Here is a 26,068-nt window from a genome sequence, read left to right as displayed (position 1 = left end):
TTATATAGTGATTTTTGACTTACAGCAGGATCATTAGACTGGAACCCTGCCTTAAGTCTAGGATTGGCTTTAATATACCCGTGTGATAATAAACTCAAGCAACTTACCTGAAAAATATATACTGCTAGATGCTTCTAAATGTGTATGATTTATGCTTTGACAAATTCATTGTTTGGATGGTTTCAGATAGTATTACTTCCAAGGACTCATTGTGGGAGGTTGAACACAGACACTACAACTATCATATCTTACCTGAAGATATAAAAAGATAGACCAAATTCTGACTTATCTTTTTTGGAGAGAGTTAATGGCTTCAATATTTATATATTATTATCATCATCATCTAAGACCTCCAGGGAGTCAAACTCACTTTAAGCGAGTTGAATTCACCACTTCAACTCATTTAAAGATGGCAAGAAATAATATTTTTGTTTTTATTTTTTTTTTTTCCCTCGTTGCTCTGTGAGAAAAAATTAGCTGTAATCCCTTTCTTAATGCCAAACAAATGTAACTTCCATAGATACCCCTCCCTGTTTTCTCCCCACCTTCCATATATTAAAATATTTCATCAGATGATATCCTATAACACCCTTCAGAAGTTTATAGACATCTATCATATCATTTCTGTTAACCAGAGTCTGTAGTCTACATACTTGCAAGTCTGTCCTCAAAATCTAAATTCTATAATCTGATGATGCAAAACTAGAGAATAATAGTTGATAAAAGTGATGTAGATATCCTGCAGGATAAATTGGCAATGTGGGCAAGGATAATGATTGTCAATTTAATGTTGCAAAATGTAACGTTATGCACTTCGGGTTACAAAGGTTGCATTGTATTGGCAGTACTGGATTGCAGAAAATTGATGAGGTTAGGGACCTGGAGATAATGGTGGACAAAGAGTTAAAGTTCAGAAGGCATATTGCAAAAGGTGATAAAATAGCACAATGAATTGTGCTATTTTATCTTTCAACATCACTTGGATGTTGAAAAAACACACTCACAAATAAAGATAGGTCATTATCTCTCTTTATTAAGGCTATGATTCGGCCAAATCTTGACTATTGCACAGAGATTTAGTCACCTGGATTTCTTGGGGACCAGGAGGTGGTACAGAGGAATCAGAGGCAAGTGAACAAGATACTGACAGGTCTGTGCAATACTCCTTACAGTGACAGATTGAAGGGTTGTGGGTTAAAAAACATTTGAACACAGTAGTCCAGGTGTGCTTTTATCAAGGCCTTATAAAGAGGTAAAATGACTTTATATCTACATGTCAAGATTTCCTTGACATGTAGAGATAAGACAGACATTTTGCCTTTGCAGTTATCCACTGAGTTGTATTTGGAATTTTTGCTATGTGACCTTTGAACTTCGAATTCCTATCCACCATTGTCAAGATACCTAGCCTCATCAGTTTCTTGTAGCATAACCCCACTAATGTAATATGCTGTCGGAAATTTCATAATGCCGAAGTGCTTAACCACTTATTAACATTAAACTGACAGCTATTTTCATTTGCCCAAATTTCTAGCCTATTCAAATCATTTTTTAAGTAGTGGATATTAGTAGCATCCCTGATTGCCCAGCCTATCTTTACATCAATGGCAAACAATTGCACATCTCCTGTTGGACCCTTCCTAATGTCATAAAGATGGGCATTGTACAGAAGAAGAATATTACTCGGAAGGAAAACAATGACAAATTTAAGCAAGATCTTTAAAGACAAAGATATTAGCCTTGCAACAAAAATCAGAATTGTGAGAGCAATGGTATTCTTGTGGTACTGTATGGATGTGGAAGTTGAACCCTGAGAAAGAGTGGAAGATAGATACATTTGAATTATGGGTTTGGAAACGCTTACTGCAAAGTACACCAATAAATCGGTGATAGTATAAAGCCAGATTGCACCTTCGAAGCTATGATCATCAAGCATAACTTGTCACACTTTGGGCATATTATGCGAGTAAATGACAGCCTGGAGAAGATGATGCTTGCTAAGTTGATGGAAAAAGAAGAGGAAGGCCAAGAATTTAGATGGGTGGATGCAGTTAAAGAAGCAAGTGGAATGTGCCTGGAAATTCTGAAAGACATGGCCAAGGACAGATCTGAATTTTTTTATTATTACGGGCGACTCCAGGGAGTCCTTAGACTCATCGAGGGAGGCCCTAAACATCATGTCCACACAACTATACGACATTCTCATAGTACCTATTATACCTTGCCTTGAACTCACTCACTGTCATAGCACCCACAACAGACTCTGGCAGCTTATTCCACTCATTTACCACTCTAAAAGTAAAGAACCCAGCTCTAACACCCTTCCCCAGCTTCTACAGGTGTCCCCTAATTCTCCCACCACCAGTCCTGATCTCAAAAATATTCTCTGAATTAATCCTATATAAACCCTTTAGCAATTTGAATGTCTCAATCATATCTCCCATTTCCCGCCTAACAACTAATTTCTGCAACCCACAAATCTTCAACCTGTTCTCATAAGGTTCATTCCATAGACCTGCTATCATCTTGGTCACTTGCCTCTGGATCCTCTCCACCTCCTCCCCATCAAGAAGAAACCTAGGTGACCAAATCTGGGCACAGTAGTCGAAATGAGGTCTTATCAAGGCTCGGTACAGAGGTACAATAACTTGCTTGTCTCTGCTCGTCAAAGTATTTTTCAACAACCAAGTGAGTTGATGAGCTGATTTAGCCACTTTTGCAATGTGCCCCCTAAACTTCATCTCCCTATCCACCAACACTCCCAAGTCCCTGGCCTCATCAATCTCCTGGAGTACAGTTCCACCAATGTGGTATACTGCTGCTAATCTTTTCACCCCAAAATGCATAACCTTACATTTTGTCACATTAAATTGACATTCATTCTCCTTAGCCCAGAACTCCAATCTATCCAAGTCATCCTGCAAGATTTTGACATCTTCTGCATTCACTATTGCCCTACCCAACTTTGCATCATCAGCAAACAAATGAACTGTTCCTCTTAGATCCTTCCCTACATTGTTAATGAACAAATTAAACAGCAGTGGTCCAAAACCAGAACCCTGCAACACACCACTAGTCAGAGGCGGTCTTTTGCACTCTACTCCTGAATAAACTACTCTGATATCTCTCCATCAACCACCTACCTATCCATCTCACCAACCCTATATCCATTCCCATATGTTGTAGTTTACGGACTAGAATTCCATGTGGTATCCTGTCAAATGCATTGGCCAGGTCCAGCAGTATCACTGTAAACCCATTACCCTTATCCAGTTCAGCTGTCACTGTGTTATAAAACTTGAGCAAGTTACTGAGGCATGATCTACCCTTCACAAAGCCATGCTGTCCTCCGTAGAGGATCTCATTTTTATCAATCCATTCCTGTATTTTCCCCTTGACTACTTTCTCCAAGACCTTGACAACGACTCCTGATTGGTCGGTAATTTGCAACAGTAGTCTTGGATCCTCCTTTATGCAGTGGAACTATTTTCCCCTCTTTCCACACCTTCGGGACTAAACCAGACCCGAGACGCAGATTAAACAACATGGTCATGGGCACTGATAATTCTTTAGCCACTTCATGCAAGACCCATGCCGGTATACCATCCAATCCCACAGATGTATTCACATTAAGGTTCTGTAATAGACTATTCACCTCCACTTCATTAATCACAATTCCCGTATAAACTAATGGTTCCTTCATTTTTTCAATGTCACCACCTGGATGATATACTCTTGCAAAGTGCTCACTCAGTAATTCCACTATATTGACTGATTCAGTGACCTCCTTACCATCGTCATTCCTTAATCATTCTGTTGTGTACAGTTTTTTTTTATTTTTGCTTGCAGCGTATTGAAAGAACTGTTTGGGATTCTCTTTAGCTTCCATAGCAAGTTTCCTTTCATAATCCGCTTTTGCTTTTTTTTTTTTTTTACCACACTCATTACCCTTCTGGCCTGCAGGTCACCTTTCTCTTTAAATTCCCTCCTCCACAGTTGTTTCTTTTTTTTTTTTTGCAGCTCAAGCTTAATGGTGTTATTCATCCATTTAACCCCTACTTGGTTTACTATTCGGACCCTAGGTATACAATCAGCCATAACCTCCTGTAAATACTCCTTGACCACTTCCCATGCTCTATCGACATCCAGCCCTTGCAGTTTTACATGTGCCATGGCACTGAACCAAGCAATCTCCTAAGCTTGTCATACTTGCCAGCACGGTAATTTCCACACCTTTAGCCACCTCATGATCATTCTCACCAATAGGTGGGAATGATCACAATGTAATGAATATGACCATGTTGCAGCATGCTCATATTCATTACAGTCAAATTCTCAGATGCTGTTACCAGGTCAAGCACTCTCAAACTCCTAGTATTTCCAATTACATGCTGTCTCAGATAGTTATCCCTTAATAATTGAATAAAATCCAGTTCCTTCCTCACATGTGTCCTCTCCTCCTCCTAATCAATGTTACCATAGTTGAAATCCCCTATAATAATTATCCTCCTTCCACTCATTGCTTCTATTTGCTTATGCATACTATCTCCACCATCTATTCCATCATCTGGTCTATAGCAGCACCCAACTGTATATTTTTTTCTGCCAGTCTCAATCTCACACCAAATAGCCTCAAATGAGCTCTTTTCACTATCCTGCAATCAATACAACTTCAATTCTCCTTGGTTGCAGTTCATCAGCTACCATCAATAACTCCTCCCCACCATTTTATTCTCTGTCCCTACTAAACACACAATAACCTACACATTCTATCCCACTAACTATATCATCTTCCGTCAGCCATGTTTCACTTATGCCAATAACCTGTGGCCAGGAAGAGCCAATCAAGGCCAAAAATTCTTCCTTGTTCCTAATACTCCTGGCATTAGTATACATGAAATGCAGAGGTCCCTTTGTCCCACCCCGATCTTGATGCGTTATGATCTAACTATCCCATTCCGATTTCTTGTCCTTATTACTGGCTCAGGTACATTATATACATTTTTACACTCAACTGTCTCACTGATGTCCATATATCCACTCCCACCCCCCCTCCTTCTAGTTCTAGTTTCCCTGGTTCTGTACATCCATTTTCACTTCATTCAGCAACACTTTTTCCAGTCTCCGCACACCAAATCCATTCAAATGCAGGCCATCCATCTTGTATAAATCCTTTTGCTATTCAAACTCATTCCACACCACACCGTCTGCATAACCTGCGCATAGTCATTTGCGATTATGGCCCTCCTTCTAAACTCCTCTCTGTCGTACTGCGGCAACAGACTCACCATCCTAACTCTGTCACTCTTTTCTTTCTACCTTTAACAATACTTTCAAGTCCTCTCTCTCTCATAAAAAATTTATCTCCTTTCAATTCATTCGTACCCGCCACAACTATGAATTCTTTCACCCTCTGATTTTGTGCTCTAATACTCTCACTTACATCCTTAAATTTCGCACCCGGTAAGTACTCGTTATTAAGAGGAGTGATAGATGGGAGTTAAACTCCCATCTATCACTTCTCTTAATAACGAGTCATCATACAACACTCTTTCCTTCATTTCAGAAACTCTCCCACTCATATGCTTATTTTTCCTTTCAAACAACACTTGTTTATTTCTGTTAGCCGAGGCACTCTGGAAAGAGTTTTGCAGGTGCTCCAACTGCCGCTGTGCATCACTGCACAACCTAGCAATCTCACTCCCTACAAATAATTCCTCATTTTTTTCATCATTTAAACCATTTTCTCTCTCTCTCTCTGTATAGTTGCTTTCATTCTCTCTTTGATCAGCGCTCTCATTGCCATCTTGTACAACATCGCAATTCCCTATCAAGCCACTATTTTCACTCACATTCTGGCTTTCTTCAACCATAACTATTTCACAACCTGACACATACTTCAATTCCTCACTTTGCTTACACTTTCTGCACATTCTCCCACCACTATCACTTTCCATCCAAACTCCAGCCTCCTTCAGGAATGCATACATCCCACACACATCACATTGGACAAACTCCTTCACTTTACAGTTTTTGAACAAAGGTGTCATATTTTTGGACATCATTATCTCATGTCACCATGTGCTATTCTATGAAATCTATTGTTAAAATACTAAGTTAAATAAAACGGAATTCACACCAAAATATCACAGACACAACAAGCTACCAAAAATAAACAATACTACATTAAGATTTAAACCAATATTCCAATTTTCACTCAAAATTGTACTTAGCTTTTGGGAGCTCTCTGAAAACACTGAATGGAGAGTATATGTTCATAGAATCATCAGGAGTTGAAAATGGTTTGATGGAACATAACGTCATTAATTTTCATTAATGCCATTGAACAACAATGGCCCAAGGCCTGAACCCTGAGGTACACCACTAGTCACTTTCAATCCAGCAGATTCACACCTGCCGCATACCACTTTGATATCTGTCTGTCAACCATCCACTGATCAAAATCAAGTGTTTATATTAAAATTTCATATTCTCCAGTTTATGTAACAGCCTTTTGTGTAGTATCTTAGCAAATACCTTAGCAAAATTCAACAGTATCATAGTGTATCCATTCCCTTTATCCAACTTGGCCATAACATTGTTATAAAATATGAGTAAATTGCTAAAACATGCCCTCACTTTAGTAAACCTATGCTGTTCCTTGCAGAGTATAGATTGTCTAACTCATTTTTGCATGCAAGTTATTACCAATTTCTCTAAAATCTTCACCACCACAGCAGCGATACTGATAGGTCAGCAATTAGGCACTTTGGTTTTTGCATCACCCTTGTACAACTGCAACTACTATACATCTTTCCATTCCTAGTATCTTTCCTGAGCTGAGACTCAAGTTATATAAACATGTCAAAGGCTTAGCTAATTTGGTTAACATGCCTTTAGCACATGTGCTGTGCTGATATTTCATCTGTCCCTATTACTGAATTCTTACCAAGGTTAATCAACAGCTCTTCGACTTCATTCTCATGCATCTCTATCTCTTCAACCCATGTAGTAGTAATCACTGTGCACCCAGTTGATATATATATATTAGCTAAGTGAGTACTCATTAATTGAACAATCTCAAGAAGAATCCAAAAAATTTCAGCTTGGTCAGACTAAAATGTGAATGACTTCTGTAGTGGGGACTTACTTTACAGACTTCTACAGATTCAGCAATGCTATCTATACAAAATGTAAATGTGCAATTAAGTGGTTCTAGTTGGAAACCTCTTCTTCAAATTTCTTACATCTCATTACTAATATAAAACATCAAATTAGATTCATTCAAAATCTTATTTTGAGAGTAACAGAATGCAAAAATTTTCTGTTCAAATAGCATTGGTATTTCAGTGTGAAAGTTTGTATTCCACACACACACAGAGATGCCATAACATCACCCAAAATTAAACCTAACCTCTGACATCACTTTTCTTTCTGCATAATAAACTAGAGCAAATCAACTTTAAGCTATCTGCATGGTTAGCCTAGTAGCTTTGTGCTTCGCAACTAGGGAAGGGATGTCCTAGGTTCGATTCCCGTCAACTACGCGAGGAGCTTAAGGATCTTTCTCAGCCATAGCAAAGTATAGCCGTGCTTGGGTGTGGTGAGAGCACCCCCCCCCCCAAGTTTATCTGGGGTTTTTTCATCCCACAAGCAGGCAAACCAACTCCGTGAACACACAGGCTATAGTACTTAATCCCTCATTAGGAGGACTCAACCGGTCCTAAGGGGCGGTCGAGGAACGCACCTTAGGACTGGTTGAGCCCCTTATTTATTCATGTGTTGGGGAACCCCACACGAATAAATAAATAAAAACTCTAAGCCAAACAACTTTATGCATGCCACCTAGTCTCTAGACTTTCATCAAAAGAATCATAAATAGATGTATACTAATAGGTCATAATGGTGGTATATTCTTAACAGTTATGCTAAAACAATCGTGCTTCTGATTAACAACCATCCTATATCATCTGTACAATCTTTCATACTGTCACTCAACATTGCCCTACTAGTGAGAAAGTAAACCTACATTCAGCCTAAAAAAGAGATAAGCATCTATTTGATATCTCTCCTGGAAGTGGTAAGAAGGATTGAAACAGTGACTCCAAGAGTTTGTAGGGATCCTAATCAGTAGTTGGTAGGGCTTGTTTTCCTAATACCTCAGTATCTTATAATACAAAAAGATGGGAAGGACCACTATCCAAACTAGTTTTGACCTTAATTGAGGTCTCATCAATTATCAATAGTCTAAGTGTGATCTGACCAGTGCTTTACAGCAGCACAACCACACCTCCTTATCCTTCATGTCAGTGTACTTTTCAAGATAGCTGCACTACTATGTGCATACACTATAGTGCCCTCTATACTTGAAGTCCACTGCCAACTATCACTCCCAAATCTCACCCATTTCGTGCAGCATAGTGCTATCAATACAGTACACAGCCTTATATTTCTGATTTCCAAAATGCATCACCATGTACTTATTAATATAATCAAGTCAAAAGCCTATTCAAATCTTCCTGAAGAAAATTAACATCATCAGCAGTGCTAATTATAATTCTCCCCAACTTTGCATCATTAGCAAACAACTGAAGATGGAACTTCAAGAAACTCAGGCATCCAAATAAGCAGTTCAGTGGTGTCACACTGGGAGATGAAATTCATCTCCCACCTAAAGACAATCACACTCAGAGCAGAATTTTAACTGACAGCTTGTTAGTCCACTTGATATATCATTCACAAAAAAGTTAACAGTGGCCCAAAAACAGAACCATGGGGCAAAAAGAAGGTGGATAATTACTGGTTAGCCTCTTTTTTTTTTGAGACACTGTTCCAACATATACTTGTATCATTCAGAAAGCCAATCCATCTAATCAACATACAAAATCATTTGTATGTTGATTAGATCCTGTTTCTGCACAGTATATACATTCCAAAGAATATTGTGTTGAAAAAAGACATCCAATATGTACTGTATATAGAAAAATATTAGATAGTCTTTTACAAAGATTACTAATTTTTGTAAAAATTAGTAATCTTTGTAAAAGAAACAGAAATTTTGTTTATTAGAGCATATCCATCCATATTTTATTTAAAAAACAAATAAATTTTTATTTCAGTTTTTTTTAAACACACACACAAAAAAAACTCAATCTTTTAGAAATAAAAATATTCCGGAGAAATGGCCTTCTAACATGCATTCAAAAGTTGGCTGTCTTATTTCAGATAAAGCCAAAGCTGCATGTTTTACACAATCCATGATTGAAAAGTTTTTCCAAACATCAATAAAAGTAACCTTTTGATCATTATCCATTTCATTCAAAACGCATTGAATATTGCAATTATTCCCTGGATGAATTCAAAAGTTCAAGTTTTTTCGATTTAACTATAACAGCGCTTAAAATCAATTAACACAACCCAGAAAACTTGGAAATTTCTTATAAATTTTCATTTTTGAATTTAGATAATCACATGAAAATAACATTAAAAATTAATGATTTTGTTACAAAAATAATAAACTCAAATAAAAAAAAAAAAAACACATGCATGCTTAACAGAATTACTATATTTTTGTGACCATGCCATTTCAAAATCATGTAAAAAAAAAAGGCCATGTAAAAACAGGATTTGGTGTACTATCTAGTACACCAAATTGTAATTTATCTGGTAATCTATTAAATGTTTTTTAAAGTCCAAAAATATCACTGTATATGATTCTCCTTTATCTACCATACTCTTTACCTTACCATAAAATGCAAGTAAATTGCTAAAACAAAACATCTGCCATTCACAAATCCATGCTGACCAACATAAATACTATGTCCACCAACCTAATTTTGTATTCTATTCCTAACCAATCTCTCCAACACTGACTACAACTGCAGCGATACAAACTGGTCTATGTACTGTATTTTTCTTTTGTGAACTCTGCTGATTGATGTCATTAATGGCTGATTCTGAATAAACCAATCAGAACTCTTAAAGCATTCATACTTCTGCAACTTGGCAGGGTAAGGTAATGCATTAACAATATTTTGAGCACTAGCCCATAAAAATGTCTGAAAATAATTAAAAAAAAAAAAAAAATGATTGTCATATTCTTCAAGTTAAAAGTCATCAACTATGCAAAAGAACGTGGAAATAAAGCTTCAGAGAGACAGTTTGGACCTCCTCCCGGTGAGTGTTAGAAATATTGATATCTTAATTTTGGGTTCGAAAAAGTAGGGTTCGTCTTATACATGGAAAAATACAGTAAGTGGCACTATTTTGTACTCTTTTCATTCCTGAGGAGCCTTACCCACTGCAAGACTTTCATTAAATTACCAGGTCAAGGGCACAGCTAACTGTCGTGCACATTCACTAAATATGTGGTGATACATGATAACATAATATACCTCTGATTCTGCACTTCCAATTTTCATAGAAAGGCTTATAAGGCCCCCCTCACAACAATATGGAGTTATTAAGACACTATACAACAGGGCTAAACTAATCTGTTCAAATGACAATAACCTAACCACTGAACTAAATCACATCCTTAACACTTTCTCAGCCAATGGCTACAACCCCAAAAAAATACTAAAACCAGTAAACCATAGCCCCACCTTCACAAAAAAGATTACTCTAAATCCATCACCATTCCCTACATCCGGGGCATCTCGGAAAAAATTACCAAAATTCTGAATAAATATCACCCGATCTCTTGTTACAGACCATATAGAAAATTGGCATCCCTTATCCGCTCCACTAAAGACCAACCACTTCCCCTAGACCTACCTGGTGTATACCAGGCCCCTTGCAGCTGTAAGCTGTTCTACTTTGGCCAAACAGGCAGGACAGTGAATATCAGAAATTTGGAACACAAGGACTACATCCAGTTTCACCAGTACAGCCACTCTGGACTTGCAGACCATGCTCTGGATACATGCCACAGAATACGGTGGAAGAAAGCCACAGTAATACACCACAGCAAGTATAAATCAGCCTCAGCTCTAAGAAACAAGCCAAACCTCAACAAATTTGGATGCATGAGACTGCCCCAAATTTGGAAGACTTACATCTTGAGAACTTCAGCCCAACAGCCAAGAATACCTAATATAGCCTGCTAGGGAGCACCATCAGGACTTTAGGAAAAACAGTGGTTTCCTTGCTTCGACCTCATTTGCTGTTTTTAGTGCCTGATTGCACGTGTCTTAATCTTATGTTCCCATGAAGATGGCAACATGACGTTGCCGAAATATAGGAAGTATATATTAAAGTTTATTTTAATTTATATTCCAGTATACGTTGTGAATTCCTTAAGTTATTTAGTTACCAATTTTCCTCCTTTCTACATCAGCACTGCATCATTTACACTAGTATGATATAAGCTGATAAAATGTTCATTCAATAATTCGGCTGTATCCTTTGCAACAATCACTATCCCGCCATGACTATCCATTGGTGTCAACTTGCCATAATTATTCTTCCTCTTGCTTGCCATACAGCAGAAGAATTCCCTTGACCTGGCAAAGTAATCTCCTCTCTCTCTCACACACACACACACACACTGCATCTTTATTTTCTTAACCATGTTCATAACAATCCTAGTCTGCACTTTATACTCTTCATGGATCTGATCACCACCAACTGTCTTATAATTCTTCCATAATCTTTTCTTTTCCAACATACCTTGTTTGATTTCACTATTCATCTGTTTTCCATTTACTCGCCTAATCCTTGGAATGCATATATACATTGCTTGTGTCAGATACTGCCTTATGAATTTCCAGGCACTGTCAACATCTTTTCTGCACAGCTAATCAAACCAACATATTGATGCTAGTTAACTTCAGAACTTTCCATAATCACCCACTTTATAATTCCACATGTATCTTTTTTTGCCGTAACTTTTTCTGTTTTATCACTTCCCAAACAAGTGCCTCATGATCACTGTCACAAACTGGCAGCAATGCTAATACCTCATTAGCAGTAAAGTTGAGACTGAAAAAACAACAGTTCATGTTTACCAAAGTATCAACAGAAAGTGAAGCGGAAGGTGCATATAAGCTACGTCTTGTCGGAGTTGATAGCTAAACACTCAAAACCTTTTATTGAAGGTGATTTCATTAAGGAATGTCTAATTAAAGCTGCAGAAATTATTTGTCCTGAAAATATGAGGGCTTTTCAAGCAATCTCTTTGTCTCAAAATACAGTTGCAGAAAGAATTACTGATTTGGCCGACAATTTAAGTGTTCAGATCAAAGCAAAATCATCTAGTTTCGAAGCTTTTTTCCACTGCCTGTGACGAGAGTACGGACATTGGGGGCATAGCTCAATTAGCTGTGTTTCTTCGCGCTTGCGACACGGATTTCAACATTTTTGAAGAATTATTGGAACTAGTACCAATGCATAATACTAGTACAGGACAAGATATATTTAATTGTGTTTTCGAACTTCTGCAAAAATACAATCTACCTCTGTCAAAATTAATTTCTGTAGCTACAGATGGAGCTCCTTCTATGACCAGAAAAAACAATGGTTTCGTGGCATTACTGCAAAAAAAACAAAGTGAAATTTATGATGGATCTAAGATTCATCATACGCATTACGTTATACATCAAGAAGTATCATGCACAAAAGTAATAAACATGGAAAATGTGTTGACATTATAAAAAAAAAAAAAATCATCGATTTCATAAAATCTCGAGGCTTAAATCAGCGATAGTTCTCTGCTTTCTTAAGTGAATTAGACAGCGAATATTCTGGTTTGTCCTACTATACTGAGGTACATTGGCTATCCTGCTCCAAGATTCTTAAACAATTCTGGGACTTGAAAGAAGAAATATGCCAGTTCTTAATAACTAAAAGTCAAGGCCAGCCTGTTTTTTTTGACACAGTGTGGTTGCAAGATTTATCCTTCATGGTTGATATAACAAAACACTTACATGATTTAAATTTAAAACTGCAAGGAAAAGATCAGATCATTCTGAACATGTGTGACCAAGTTAAGGCATTGAAATGTAAACTAGTTCTTTGGGAAAAGCAACTGAAAAATGAAGATTTAAAGCACTTTCCGACATGCAACATGAACAAATCAAGTTTAAGTGAAACTGCATCATATCAAAAATATGCAGAAAAAATTGTACGCCTTAGAACTGAATTTGAAAGGTTTGCAGATTTTAAATTTTAAAGTTTTCTTTGTTTTCTTCAATAAATATTGAATCAATACCTAATCAAATGCAAACGAAGGTAATTGAGATCCAGCACGATTCAGATTTGAAAGCAAAATACAGTGAAGTTGGCGTGCCTGGATTTTACAAATATTTACTTGCCAGGTTTAAAAACACTCTAAAATTTGCATATGAAGTTATATCCATGTTTGGAAGTACTTATCAGTGTGAGCAGTTATTTACAATTATGAAGGAAAATAAGTCTCCTGTCAGATCCAGAATTACTGACATTCACCTTGAATCAGTTTTGAATGTAATCACTGCGAACAAGATTTCCCCCAAAGTAGGAAAGATAGTAGCAGAGAAGAGATGCCAAGTGTCAGGGAGAAAACATTAATTTTATCGTTACTCTTGTTTTTTCATACTGTACTTTTCAAAATAAACCTGTGTTTTTATGAAAACTGAAGTTTTTGTTTTTTGCAGCCCACATAAACTTAAACCTCTTTTATTTGGGCCCATGTTAGCCTTTGAGTTTGACATGCTTGCTCTACAAGATCAAAAATTTGATGTTGCCATGAATTTTTTTTTTGTGACTGAATAACAGATTTGACAAATTTGGCAATAGTAATAAACTGCAATTAATAATAAAAAATAAGAAATAAAAAATTATGAAAATTGACAGGAACATGGGGAAAAAAACTTCGACTGGATTCTCAATAAAGAATGTACACAAGAAATTTCTATATTTAATGAACTGCTAAACCACAGAAACTTGTTTTCAAGTAAATATTTCATCTATTTACAATATTTAATGAAGATAGCCAATTAAATATGGAAATAGATCAGAGAACAAGCAAAGCTTGTTTGGTAGGGAGCCTACTGAATAAATTTATATGAAATATCATAGAAATTAGTTAAACACCAAACTAGCAATATACAGGACAGTGTTCAAAACAATTTTAACTTGTGAATCTGACAGTTGAGTTTGAAATAAAACAGTCAAGGACTAGAGACCATAGATAAAAGTTCTGAGAAAAATTACGGGAGTGAACAGATAATAGAATCATTAAACATGAAGACATTAGGAAGGAACTTAACATTGTTGGCACTCAAGAATGTCTGAACAGAACTAATCTAAAGGTATGGTCTGTTAAACAATCTGGGAGAAGAAAAGTGGTTAGTAAAACAGGTGTTCAATGCTAAGATACAGGAAAAAGACCCAGATGAAGATGTGGTCTGAATTAGTCAGAAGTGCCTCGGAAGACAGAAATATAAGATCAGACAATATCAGAGTGCTGACAAGTAATGTTGGGCATAAGCTACTAAAAATTTAATAATTAGTTAGATTTACATTGAACACCAACTTGTGATTGACAGTCAATTAAATTAGTAATCAGTAATGATTACGACTGAAAAAGTAATCAATAAATTCTTAATGAATCGAAATTATCACTTCCCTCCTGTGATTATCAATGTACTAAATATTTAATCAGTCATCATCATGCGTATCAAGGATTTAGGCCTAGCATGGCCTTAGAAGTCATCGTTGAATCGTTTAAGAGGACATCCTAGGTTTCTTTTTCCTAATGGCTTGTTCTGGTAATCTTTCTGTTTTCATTCTTTGAACGTATTTCATCCATTTATGTTTATATTTTTTATTTTTTTCTATTACTGGTTCTTGGTTTAATCAATTAATCATAAATTTAATAATTTTGTTCATAAGTTGAAGTGAATAATTAAAATGCAAGAAAGACATTTTTTACAGATATTTTTCATTTTCATGAACATTTACTAATTTCTTACAGAAATGAAATTCTTTTTCAATGTTGAAAAAAAAAAAAAATAAAACATACATTATATTCATGTGATACAATTCTCTGAAATACAATATTTTACTAAATGTCAAAATTAAAAAAAAAATAAATAAATAACAGTAATACTCATACACTGGATGTAACTATTATGAACAAGATAATATAATACTGAAATGAAATGTACATATTTATAAAAGGAAAAACAGTTAAACTAAAATTCCTTTTTTTCTTCCATTATTGTGGTTAAAAATGTATAAACAAAAATTTGTTGAAAAAACCACAAAAAATTATATATTAGAAACTAAATTAAAAGATTACAAGTTATTTATTAACAAAAATTTGGTTTCAGCAATACTCAATAAACTATGTGATTAGAATTTATTTCAAAATTCTAGCGAGTCTACTTGACTTAGGAATATTTGTCATAATAGACAAGAAAACACATTCCACCTGATAGAGTAGGTAAAGGAGTGTTGTATTTTAGGAATAATGTTGCCAAGGCAGCTGATTTACATTTCAAATCTGTGCTATCCAGTGTGCAGTAACAACTTTTCTTTCCAGACCAGATATTGGAAATAGACACACAACAGATGTATTCCTTAATTCTTCTCGAATGTCTGAGAACTGACTATCATAAAGGATTACTTTTTCAAAACTGGTAATTAGTTTACGGAATTAACAATGTAAATGAAGTATATTAATTAAAGGTAACTTTAATGAATCACTTCTATATTTCGGCAACGTCACATTGCCATCTTCAGGAACATAAAGATATGGTATGTGCACTCAGGAACTAACACAAAGCAAATGAGGAAGAAAGCAAGAAACTAATATTGTTCCTAAAGTCCTAATGGTGCCCTCTTGCGGGCTAATTTGGTAGTCTTGGCAGTTGGGCTGAAGTTCTCATAATGAAAGTCTCCCAAATTTGGGGCAGTTTCATGCACCCAAATTTGTTGAGGTTAGGACTGTTTTTTTTTAGAGCTGCTGAAGATTCTTTGAATAATCTTTCATATTTAAACTTGCTGCGATGAATTATTTTTGTTTTCTTCCAAAGAATTTTATGGTGGGTATCTAAGGCATGGTCTGCCAGCCCAGAGTGGCTGTACTGGTGAAAACGGATGTAGTCTTGGTGTTCTGAAATCCTGATATTTGTTGTTCTGCCTGTTTGGCCAAAGTAGGACAATTTGCAGCTGCAAGGGACCTGGTATACACCAGGTAGGTCTAGGGGAAGTGGTTGGTCTTTGGTAGAGTGGATAAGGGATGCCAACTTTTTATATGGTCTTTAACAGGAAGTAAGGTCATATTTTTTGAGGATATTGGTTATTTTCTCAGAGGTGCCCTGGATGTAGGGGATGGTGATAGACTTGGTGTAATCTTTATTGTGGAGGGGGGGTTGTGGTTTGCAGGTTTTATTATTTTTTGGGGGTTCTAGCCATTGGCTAAGAAAGTGTTGAGGATGTGGTTTAGTTCAATAGTCAGGGCCTTGTCATCTGAGCAGATTAATTTTGCCTGTTATATAGCGTTTTTATCACCCCATATTGTTGTGAGGGGGGGGGGGGATTGCTGGTGAATGTATCGGCCAGTATGGGTGGGTTTTCTGTAAACAGAGAAAACCAAAGATCCATTAAGCTGGCGGGTGATTAAAGTGTCTAGGAAGGGGAGGGTGTTGTTTTCCTCTTTTTCTAAGGTGAACTGGACTCTGGGGTGTTGGTTGTTTAAGTGTGTTAGGAAGGAGTGGAGTGTGTCTGAGCCATGTGGCCAAATAGCAAACACATCATCCACATAACGAAGCCAAATAGTGGGTTTTTGTGGGGCGGAGTTTAAGGCTTTCTCTTCAAATGTCTCCATAAAGAAATTGGCCAAGGGTGGTGAAAGTGGTGAACCCATGGTTGTCCCCTCTATCTGTTTGTAGAACTTTCCTTGCCAAACAAAATAGCTCGAGTTCATTGTGAACTGAAATAGGGACGCAACAGCACATTTTGTTTATGTATTTTTGGGAGTCCATATAATCGGAAATCCTCACACTCCAACACACTGAAATGTGTGTGTGTGGTCCATAGAAAACCTCGCACTCCAACATGGACCACACACACACACATTTCAGTGTGTTGGAGTGCGAGGATTTCCGATTATATGGACTCCCAAAAATACATAAACAAAATGTGCCATTGCGTCCCATAGTGGATGGCATTGATTCCCCCACATATAAATTAGCCAAACATTTAGCCAAAATGCTCACACACTACACTGGCAACACACCATCACACATAAAAAACTCAGCCCACTTTAAAGCCAGTATAGAAAACCTCACACTCCAACACACTGACATAATGGTCAGTTTTAATGTCTCCTCCCTATTCACTAATGTCCCACTCAAAGAAACCCTTGAGCTCATCCAAGCCAAGTCTCCTCCCGATATCTCAGCCCTATTTCAGTTCGCAATGAACTCAGGCTATTTCGTTTGGCAAGGAAAAGTTCTACAAACAGATAGAGGGGACAGCCATGGGTTCACCACTTTCCCCACCCTTGGCCAATTTCTTTATGGAGACATCTGAAGAGAAAGCCTTAAACTCCGCCCCACAAAAACCCAATATTTGGCTTCGTTATGTGGATGATGTGTTTGCTATTTGGCCACATGGCTCAGACACACTCCACTCCTTCCTAACACACTTAAACAACCAACACCCCAGAGTCCAGTTCACCTTAGAAAAAGAGGAAAACAACACCCTCCCCTTCCTAGACACTTTAATCACCCGCCAGCTTAATGGATCTTTGGTTTTCTCTGTTTACAGAAAACCCACCCATACTGGCCGATACATTCACCAGCAATTCCCCCCCCCCCCTCACAACAATATGGGGTGATAAAAACACTATATAACAGGGCAAAATTAATCTGCTCAGATGACAAGGCCCTGACTATTGAACTAAACCACATCCTCAACACTTTCTTAGCCAATGGCTATAACCCCAAAAAATACTAAAACCTGTAAACCACAACCCCCCTCCCCCCTCCACAATAAAGATTACACCAAGTCTATCACCATCCCCTACATCCAGGGCACCTCTGAGAAAATAACCAATATCCTCAAAAAATGACCTTACTTCCTGTTACAGACCATATAAAAAGTTGGCATCCCTTATCCGCTCTACCAAAGACCAACCACTTCCCCTAGACCTACCTGGTGTATACCAGGTCCCTTGCAGCTGCAAATTGTCCTACTTTGGCCAAACAGGCAGAACAACAAATATCAGGATTTCAGAACACCAAGACTACATCCGTTTTCACCAGTACAGCCACTCTGGGCTGGCAGACCATGCCTTAGATACCCACCATAAAATTCGTTGGAAGAAAACAAAAATAATTCATCGCAGCAAGTTTAAATACGAAAGATTATTCAAAGAATCTTCAGCAGCTCGAAAAAACAGTCCTAACCTCAACAAATTTGGGTGCATGAAACTGCCCCAAATTTGGGAGACTTTCATTATGAGAACTTCAGCCCAACTGCCAAGACTACCAAATTAGCCCACAAGAGGGCACCATTAGGACTTTAGGAACAATATTAGTTTCTTGTTTTCTTCCTCATTTGCTTTGTGTTAGTTCCTGAGTGCACATACCATATCTTTATGTTCCTGAAGATGGCAATGTGACGTTGCCGAAATATAGAAGTGATTCATTAAAGTTACCTTTAATTAATATACTTCATTTACGTTGTTAATTCCGTAAACTAATTACCAGTTATGTCTAACCAACGCATAAGCCTTGCTACTTTTTCAAAAGCATGCATGCTATACATTTTCAAACCTTCACTCAAATATTTAAATTTTCAAAAATCACCAAAATTCAGGCATAGAATGAACAACAAATTTTATGTCAATTTCAAAACACTCTTGGTTTTGAGTTTTTTTTTTTTTTTTTTAAACACATTTACTTTCATGATCATAGAGTTGTTCTTAGATTTGCATTTCTCCAACCATTTCGATTTTAAATAATTGTTATATTCTTCAAGTACAGTAACACTGTGCTTCCTTTTTAGATGAGACATGAAATTCTCTAATCTCAACACTCTGTAGGCAGTTACTGCAAAAACTACAACTACTGTATTAAAGTTGGAACAGTTTCATTTATTTTTCAGTTAGCATCTTAAACATACCATTGGTAGTAGTAACAGTTTAATGTGATTGCAGTTTCATTCCCTGAATTGGTTCCAGATGTTGAACAACAAGATACATTATATTCTGTCCAACTGCAAACTACATATCTTCCATAACTGAACTGTTTACTATGCATTTATATTATTAAAAAAAAAAAAAAAAACTGAACTCAAGAAATGATAAAATGGCATGAATAATATAATCACTAACATGAGTTACTATATTAGCATTTCTAAGCCTGAACTAGGTTATATTTTAACAACACACTGATCAGTATCCATGAAATTAACAGATATCACTGAACTTCAGTACCAACAATCTTCTGTAATTCCTAACCATTCCCTCTGTTTACTTTAACTCAATGTAAATAAAGTCCCTGTATTTGCATATAAACTAGATTAGAGAGCAAAAGCCCATTAACTGTGAACTTTTTATTTCCATATTCAAGGTTTTAAAACATTGAATAAATTTATTTTAAAAGGATTTGTGGTTAGTGTCTACACTGTTCGAAACAATTACCTAATTTACTTAATTAAAAAGTTAGTTATCATGATTGCTAACTAAAAAAAGTTACAATGATTTATATAGCCAGTCAGCAATTTTGATTAAAAATTTAATCACCATGATAAAACAAGAAATTAGTTGTGATTAAAAAAATAGTTATGACTGACGAACTAATTTACTCATTTAATCTAAATTTTCTAAGATTAAAAACCTTTTAATCATATTTGATAATTGATATTTCAAATAGTAATAATTATGGTAGTTATTTACAATTTTACCCAAATCTGCTGACAAGTGAATAATCTGGAGGAAAATTAGGTGCTAAGAGATTAGTAACAATGTTGACTTAATTACATACTGTCATAGCATCCTATGCACCCTTTAGAGGTACATATCATGAAAATAACAAAAACCTGATGTAACTGTATTGTAAACTTAACAAATAATGGATTCATTTGGAAAAAATAAAATAACTAGTAATAATGCAAGTCGACTGACATTGGGCTATCATTGCACGTACACTTGATAATGATATCAACCACCTGATGATGGATGAAAATGCCATAGACATCTTCCTATTGTCAATGGCAAAGAACTGGGAAAATCTCACACTGGGTAACAAACTATAGTTCCTGTTACCCAAGTTGTCTGGGGGAGGGGGAACTTCAATCATGATCTGTTATTCTGTATGTCTGATGCATTCAGACACACTTTCTCAAAGTCTGTGGTTATAATAGGTCAAATGGCTACATAGTACAACACATCTATTATACTTCGCACTTTCCTCAGATCAATTACTTTCGGGGCCAAACATCCAACATTAATGTTTTTAATTTAATACACCATCCTTGATATAACCTAGGCAATGCTACATGTGGCCAACCTAGCAGGGCAATATTTTTTGAAATACCCTGCTAGTCAATCAGGCTCCTTACAGCAGTTAACAGAAAAATGATACTGGGGCTTTTCAAATGAAGGTTAATTAGCAGAATTATTTTTGGTCACTGAATTATACATTGTGACCAAAATATTAGATAACCAATTCTAATTTTCAATATTTTTATGTACTATGAATCACTAAATTCCAGCCAACAATTACTAAAGCATTATAAAAATGCTATTCAGAACAGAACAATTGTGATTGACTTAATTAGAGGTCTCCAGTTAAGATTTTTTCTTAACTAGAGACCAATCACAATTAAGTCAATCACAATTGCTCTGTTCTGAATGGCATTTTTATAATGCTTTAGTTTTTAAAAAATTAAATTTTTTTTTTAAAACTTTAGATTTTAAAATTTTAGATGTTTTCCATGGAGGGGGGGGGGGTATAAAAAGTGGATAATCAGAATCCTGTAGGATGGAAAAATTACTGCAGTGTATAATTTCACATTATTAGAATAATCAATTTCCTTTACAGTAGTGAAACACATCCACAAATTACAGTTTACTACATTAAAAAATTGATCATCATAAAAATTTTGACACACATATAAAGAGAATACTTTGCAATATAACATAGAACTGCAGAAGAATTACTATAATACATTGTGAAAATAATTATATATCCCAATGTCATTTACTTAAAAAATTTCCGCCCCAAATTCAAAAATTTGTCCTTGAAATTCCATTTTGCTAGTCGAGACACTACACTGTCTATGTTGCTAATATATTTGCATAACAGAACTGATACACCGCTAATTAGAAGTTTCAACGATAACAAAGAAAAAAAAAATGTGGCTCATTCATTCACCATTTCAATGCAAAACTGAAGTTTAATAGTTAAAATAGTAATTTGGACTCGTTATTAAAAATAAAAACTAACGACATATTATTTTGAAAAAGAAAAATAAAGAAAACAAACTTCAAAAATAAAAATTGAATGATAAATTAAAAAATCGTGAGAAGAGACAACAAAATATATTACTACTTAAACCTATGCATGAGTTTGATTTGGCGGTTACTCACAACCAGCTTGGCGGGAAAGGCCATAAAAAATAAAGTAACGTGAAATAAATTTTGCGTGCAATACACGTGAAGCATATTTACCTGATTCACTGAATTCCTTGCTTCTTTATTTCCTTCTTTATCATTTAGTTCATCCTAAATGAGAGGGGGGAAAAAAGTAAGGGAAAGGTTAAAAGTAACCAAAGGCTACAACGAGCAGTGAATGGGACGGTAAAATAAACTGTAAAAGGACATCTGTAGTTATTTTAAAAATGAAATACCTCTGAATCCCATTCAGATTTCCTTTTTCGTCTAAGGATGGCGGGTTGAGGTCTGTTGTCCACTTTCCTATCTCGAGTGTGCCTTACACTGCAAGAATAGAAGTAATATCACTAGGTAGCCAGAACGAGTTCATCGAACGTGAGAAAGTGAAACAGATCACTGAACGGAGATGAAAACGACAGTAAAGTTACATTATGATGAAAAAATATATATTAGTACTAACCTATGTTTGGACATCATTTAACATCTGTGCTAAGTAAAATTTCCAGTCTGATCCTCCTAATAAATAAATAAATATATATATATATAAGATGTTTATTTTTACATTTATATTAAGCTCAGACACAAAACGACGATATTTTGGCGGGACAATTCATGTTAATTTATATTAAATTAATAAAACATATTAATTTTACGCAAGTCAGAGCTCTCAAAGATTGGTCATAATTATGAGGAGTTATACTTAATCAAATGATTCTCCATAATTAATAAATCTTAATGAAGGCATTTCTGTACTGCATATGTAAATATATCATCATATATTTTATCTGAAAAAAATTCTGTATAATACATACGGAAAATAAAATAAATAATAATAAAAAAAAGAATGGTGATCTGAAGGCTTGTTACACGGAGAAGGAACAGCTTTCGCACACAAATTACAGATTAAGTATATTCATATAACAATCATGCTTAGTGCCGAAACTCAGCAACGACTACAATGTACATCCTTCTCCTCTTACCTCCCGCCTGCTGACTGTCTAAGTTCCCACTTGCCAGCTGAGTGAACCGGCGTCGCGCCAAAAGCCAATGCAGTATACGCAGCTTGATTACGCATGCATAGCAACGGATGTCACCATCAGTCCAGTTTAAGCCTACAATTCTGATAGTTGTTCTGCTTCAAAAAAAAACTTATGCAGTATATTTTATTAAGTAAATTACTAATTATGGATTTGTATGTTAAAGTAGTTAATAAAATGTGATTACGAATGGCAGTAAGTAAAAGAACGAAGTACTTCTTTTTTTTCTTTCTTGACCTCTAGAGGGGGATAGTTGTTCCTGCGAAATAAACAATTTTTATTTTCAAAAGGATTTTTTACTTTTAAAAGCAATATATAGATATAAGTCATGTGAATGACTATGGCTACTTTTGCTCCAATTTAATGCGCTTTAACATTATAGTACTACAGTTAAGTGAAAAGATTTTTAGTAAATTTGGCCGTCTTGCAATATTTAAATTTACATAGGTTTTATACATGTTCCAACAGTAGTAGTCAAATGTGTAACGGTCTAGTAAAATTGAGTAGTAACTGTTTCGCTACTACCAAAATCAATCTTCTGTGTACGTAAAATATAAAACGAAGTTTCGGCCAAAAAATAGAAACTAATATATAACCCTCTTTCGGTTAATTTCCCGCAAATGATAACTAACATTTCATGTAATGGTACACAAAAATGTTTAATACTTAAGGTACTATATTACAAACTCTCGTGCCAAATTTTAACAATCACTTGCAATAAAATATAGATATCTTTCGTACAAACTTCAGATAGCATTATCTGGCGAACAGCTGTTAAACTGCAGCGCCATCTTTTTCCCTTGGGGCATGCGCTTTTCCCAAGTGTAATTGGTCGGCGCACGTTGAGTGGTATATTTGTACCTTGATATCGAGTAATGCGCGAAATTTGAATAAAAATATTACCAGAAAACTAAATTCTGTATGAGCTGTTGCAATTATTGGCCTATCCAAAGAATCGTCATGCAAAAACAGGCAAGTTTCTAAGGGCTGTTTTATTTATTTTAACCCTCACACTTCTGTTCGTGTAGTTAAAGATATTTCACTGTTAGCTGAATTTGCTGTGTATAAAATTAAGGATACCGTCGGACGAAGCAAATAGATAACGGGTACTAGTTACCAACGCTTTATAAATATAACTGCTTTACGGAAACACCAACTTAAACCAGTTCCCCATGCATTTCAAGTAGTTTCAATGGCCCTTCTCACCAATCAGATGGCATCGTCTGTTTTGGATTAGGACCGAATTTTCTCACCCGTTTGTAATAATCAAACTTTATCAACACAAAAATGCTACTATTTGAAAAATATGGACAGTCATCTATTAATGTGGGAGACCTCTCGCGATGAGTTTTAGGATACTATGCAGATACTGTTTAACAATAATGCTACTACCAACTATACTCAAGGAATGGGAAAATTCGTGGAGAATGGAGACAGCATAATTGATCAAAATTCATATACGAAAAATGCCTGTTAATTTTAATTAACATAAAGTTCATGTTCGCCTTGTTGAAGGAAAGGTTCATTTGGGCTGCTGATGAAATATCTTATCATCCACACTGACATTACATTAAAAAAAAAAAAAAGTCAAAGAATAATAAAACTTTTGGCAGCTACCAATAATTATTACAGATTTTAACTATGGAAATATAATTTTATTCTCTACTGGAAGTAAATCTTATATATATATGTTAGGGATACCAAGCAATTTTATAAGCTAGGTTTTAATCCTTTTTCCCAAGTAAGCAAACAGAAGTCAAGTTTGCACCTGCACGTAGTGCAAGTCTGAGTCAACTCGTGGTAAAGGTGGAGTAAGATCCAATCACTTTCCTTAGTATTTTCCCCTAATGCAAAGCACATCCCCTTGCAGAGATGTATGATGCTATGCATTAAAGGCATGGGCCACTACCCAGACCGGTTTCAACCTTTGTTGAGGTCTCATCAGTGGGAGCCAGACCTAAAAATGCCAAGGTTCAAGTAATGCAGAGCTTATAAATTTTACCTAAACAAATTGCCACCTTTACCGCGAGTTGTCTCACTTGCACTATGTGCAGGTGCAAACTTGACTTACTTGTCTTTTTGCTTACTTGGGAAAAAGGATTAAAACCTAGCTTATGAAATTGCTTGGTATTCTTTAACATAGTTATATCCATGGTAAAAAAACTTTCTACATATATATATATATATATATATATATCCAATACACAGGTTGTAGAACCTATAGCACAGTAATGCTATGTTGTAATCAAGGTTTAAAAAAGATTGAGCCTGTTCATGTTTTTGTTTAAGAACATATGTTGAAAGTGGTTGTTCCAGAAAAGTTAAATGGAATGAAGAGAATCAGGTTTGATGGGCTATAACAGTTGCCTGCTTCAAATGTTATATACTGAGTAGGGAGTGAAGGAATATTGGACACCATTTAACTAGAACAGTGTGTAATGTTCTAGTTAAATCTTTTCTAACGGTACAATGGAAGTACCGTTAGAAAAGATATAAAGCAGAAATAGGTTGCACAAAGTGTCAGTAGGAGTGAGTTTGCAACAAGAATGTTATTAAATAGCTGAATTGCTGTTTCTTGACATTATTAACATTGAAAGTTACTAAGGTTGAAAACCAAGATGTTTAAGCACCTCAAAGTTTGTCAGATTGGTTGGAGGAATTGGGTCTGCTAACATCAGTAGAACAATAGATAGTGAGGTAGGCAAATGATCATAACTGATCAAATGATCTTATTCCCCATGTGATTCCAACTTCTTGATCAGGACTTACTCCAATGGGAATAAGGAAATGAAGTTTTATAGTTAATGAAAGATAAGCAACCTAAGATGGGTTAGGAGAATTCTACCCAAACATTACACCATACTTGTGGCCCATCAGCCACTCTATCAAGCCCATGGAATGAAATATTCTGATTTTGTGCCTGTCTATACAGATAGTTCAAAATCTGCTGTCTTTCCAGACAGTATCTGCTCATATTCCACTAGAATATAACAACTTCACTGTTGAGCTGTAAACAATAGATCCTGCCTTAAATTGCATAGACTGCAGTGTTATCAATGGTGCATTATATGTGCTGATTCATGAAGCTCTGTATATAGGCAATAAGAAGTCTATCATTGCAGTAGTATCTAGGTCTGTCTTGTATTCTACATGTCCCCTCTCAGTTACAGAGGCTAAATTTGGACATGTGCCTCTGTTGGATCCTTAGCCACATTGAGACTAAGAGAAACAAGGCTGCAGCTAGGTCAGCTGGGATAAACTTTTATCCCAGAGGCAGCCATCATATAAAGAGAAACCAATAACATGCTCTATCAAATCAAGCCTGAAATCAAATTGTGTTAGTCTAGCCTGTACAAAGACTGTGAAGAAGTAGTTCTTCCTCAGCTCCACATATGTCATAGTCATCTTGCATACTTCTTCC

The 26,068-nt window shown here is 35.8% G+C and overlaps 1 protein-coding gene across 1 annotated transcript in view; it reads right to left on the bottom strand.

Annotated features, from left to right (window-relative positions):
* LOC150103394 (G1/S-specific cyclin-E-like) overlaps positions 1-22,177 on the bottom strand; it is an 86,848-nt gene extending 64,671 nt beyond the window's left edge. The window contains exons 1-3 of the mRNA XM_090397701.1: positions 22,071-22,177; positions 21,847-21,934; positions 21,668-21,721 (exon numbers count right to left, since the gene is read on the bottom strand). Of these exons, the coding sequence (XP_090253827.1) occupies positions 21,668-21,721; positions 21,847-21,934; positions 22,071-22,087 (159 nt within the window). The 5' untranslated portion in view covers positions 22,088-22,177. The remainder of the gene's footprint in view (positions 1-21,667; positions 21,722-21,846; positions 21,935-22,070) is intronic.
* Positions 22,178-26,068: the final 3,891 nt, after the last annotated feature.

Source organism: Typopeltis vanoorti, chromosome 9 (genome assembly GCF_054136105.1).
Source record: "Typopeltis vanoorti isolate ZY-2024b chromosome 9, IOZ_Tvanoo_1.0, whole genome shotgun sequence".
NCBI classification, from domain to species: Eukaryota; Metazoa; Arthropoda; class Arachnida; order Uropygi; family Thelyphonidae; genus Typopeltis; species Typopeltis vanoorti.
The sequence above is the reverse complement of the archived record's forward strand: the minus strand, read 5'-3'. Positions and strand labels throughout refer to the sequence as shown.